Below are 2,806 nucleotides of genomic sequence, written 5' to 3'. Positions count from 1 at the left end.
CGTCTGCACGACGATCTCGACGGCGATCGCTGGTTTTTGCATGAACTCACCTCGCTTCGCTGGCTCGTATTCGTGGGACTTTGGCGTGCACACGATGTACATCATCCTCTGCGTGCCGTGCATCGCGATGCTCCCGATCACGTACTTCTTCATCAAGGACCACAAGCACGAGGCCGCCAAGTTCTCCGAGTACATTGCGCAGGTCTGGCAACTCATCCAGAAGCGCGCCATGTGGCAGCTCATGCTCTTCAACTTCTTCTACAACCTCTTTGGGGGTGGCTTCTCGTCGACGGCGGCGCCGTACGTGCAGCTGCACTGGGCCAAGGTCGAGAACCTCAACAGCCAGATCATGACGATCGTCTCCAACCTCATTTTTGCTTGCATTGTCGCGTCCATCGGTCGTTGGGGCACCAACTGGAACTGGCGCATCGTCGTTGTGTCGACCACCTTGACGACAGCCTGCATCGACTCGGTCGTGCAGTTTTTCACCTTTTACGACGTTCTCCGCAACCAGTGGTTCTACCTCGGGGTGCCGTTGGCCGAGCAGCTGCCGCAGGGTGTCCTCTTCATCGTCACGACGTTCATGATCGTCGAGCTCGCCGGGATCGGCAACGAAGGCATTGTGTATGGTCTCCTCACGACGGTCTCGAACCTCCCGTCGGCCGTCGGTCCCGTCCTCTCGAACCGTATTTACTCCAACTTTGACGTCGACGAGGACGCGATCATCTCGGACACCAAGCACGTGCGCAACCAGGTCGCGTACACGTACATCATCTACTACACGGGCTTCATCATCGCCTGCTTCACGTCCTTCTTCCTCCCCAAGCAAAAGCTCCAGCTCCACGAACTCCAGCGCACGGGCGGTCAGTTCCCGTTCGTCGGCGGCTTCGTTCTCGTCTTCTGCTTCTGCATGCTCGTCTACTCGATCACATGCAGCATCCTCTCCATGTTCGAGTCGACGTCGTGCTTGCTCATTGCTGGTGGCGACGGCTGCTAAGATGATGTACTCAATCCCAATACATATGTTTGTGTGCCGTCCATCGTCCCAAACGGTCGTCTTCACATGTAGAAAGGCTGGAGCCGCCGCAATTATAGTTTCGACCGGATTCGAAGCCACGGAGCGAAAAACTCAAAAGCTCGGATATGGCGGTGCGAGGTAAGCGCGATGGTAAGCTTGTCATTACTGCTTCGAGTGAGTGAACTTGCATAATTGCATTCTGACTCTCGACTTGCTTGTCCTTCGACGCTCGTGCGACTATCCCGCAGCCAGCCACTAACTAGTACGAGCGGGCTGGTTGTGGCTGGCCAACACTTGAGTGTGCGTCGCGTCACAAGCTAAGGAGCTCCCCGTCGTCTCAGTGCTGCACACTCTCGAGCTGGCTGGGCTCACTCAGCTGCCAAATGCAGCCTGCGGTTGAAACACATCGGGAGAACGCGGCCGAGGTGGCGATGCACCAGGTTGAGGCGACGGCGTGCAACTGTAGTGTGCTTCAAGGTCGGTTGATCACAGTGTATGGTGGCGATTTCCAGCCACTCGCGTACCGTGTCCCACATCGCAGCGTGACGGTTGCATGCGACACGTCATCATTTCTGCGTGCCATTCTCATTGACAGTCGAGGCTAAACCAGTGGCGCCTTGGCTCTGAGGACAGAGAGGAGAGATGAGCGGCCACCCGATTAGACCTAGCGACTACAACTAGCGACGTAGCGTCCTGTGCCGTCGAAATGACGTGCGGGACGATGCGTCGGCGCGTTTATGCGACACGAAGATCTGTCGTGGATGCCATCGAGAAGGGCCATTGTCTCTCGAAGCGAGAAGAAGGCCAGATCTAATTATACCCTGCCGTGATGCTAACCTTCCAGTCCACGCTCGAGCGCAATGCGTTTCCCGTATGGCGCGACCACTACGTGAGCTACCTCGAGCTCAAGGCGCTTGTGCAAAAGCTCCAGCGGCGCGCGACCTTTCTGCGGCGGCACGCAACAGGCAACGAGGCGGCGCCGTGCCTCCCGCCCGAGGCCAGCGACTTTGAAGCTGCGTTCGTCGCCAACTGCGTCCGTGTTGAAGATTGGTACAGCGCGCGCCTCGACGAGTTCTCGGCTCAGTTTGCACTTGTCGCGCGGCAGTGGGATGCACTCGCAACAAGCAGCGACGACGCCAAGTCCAAGACGCTCAAAACGTCGTGCATTGAGCTCCACCGCCTCGTTCACGGCCTTTACAACTACGCCCGTCTCAACTACACGGCGCTGCGCAAAATCCTCAAAAAATACCTCAAGAAATGCCCCATGGCCAGCGCCAACCACGACAAGCTCCAAACCGAGCTCCATTGCCAAGCGTTCGCGACCGCCGAGGCAGCGCAACGATTGGCGGCAGACCTCGAGGCCTTTTACACGGTGTCGTTCCACGACAATGACCGCGTCCTCGCGCTCTCGGAGCTCGACGGCTGGAAGGACGACGCGCTCGACTGGCGACACGTGTACATTGGCTTGAAGATGGGCGTCTGCTTGGTGTTGACGCTCTGGGTCGTTTGGCACTACGTGTTCTCGGCGGTCAGCTCACGCGTCGTTTTGTACGTCTCGGTGTCGCGCGATCCCTTCTGATGGCTGCGTAGGTCGCAGACCAAGGCGTACCCTGTCTACCGCGGCGTCGCACTCCTTCTCTTCTTCCACTGGCTCTGGGGCCTCACGCAGTTCGTCTTGCGCTCGGCCCGCATCGACTATCTGTACGTTCTCCGTTGCTTCATCACGCCGACAATGGTCGCTTGGACTAGTTCCTATCGAGCTCGACCCGCGCACGACCGCCGACTACA

General features: G+C 58.2%; 1 protein-coding gene across 1 annotated transcript in view; it reads left to right on the top strand.

Annotated features, from left to right (window-relative positions):
- Nucleotides 1–1,847: 1,847 nt before the first annotated feature.
- The window catches only part of SPRG_19854 (hypothetical protein), a gene marked incomplete at both ends in the record, with an annotated part of 2,844 nt that continues 1,885 nt past the window's right edge, over nucleotides 1,848–2,806 (top strand). Inside the window, 2 exons of the mRNA XM_012343972.1 lie at nucleotides 1,848–2,566; nucleotides 2,609–2,753. Coding sequence (XP_012199362.1) covers nucleotides 1,848–2,566; nucleotides 2,609–2,753 — 864 coding nt within the window. The remainder of the gene's footprint in view (nucleotides 2,567–2,608; nucleotides 2,754–2,806) is intronic.

Source organism: Saprolegnia parasitica, assembly GCF_000151545.1.
Source record: "Saprolegnia parasitica CBS 223.65 unplaced genomic scaffold supercont2.15, whole genome shotgun sequence".
In the NCBI taxonomy this organism is placed as follows: domain Eukaryota; phylum Oomycota; class Saprolegniomycetes; order Saprolegniales; family Saprolegniaceae; genus Saprolegnia; species Saprolegnia parasitica.
This window is presented reverse-complemented; position numbering and strand designations above follow the sequence as displayed.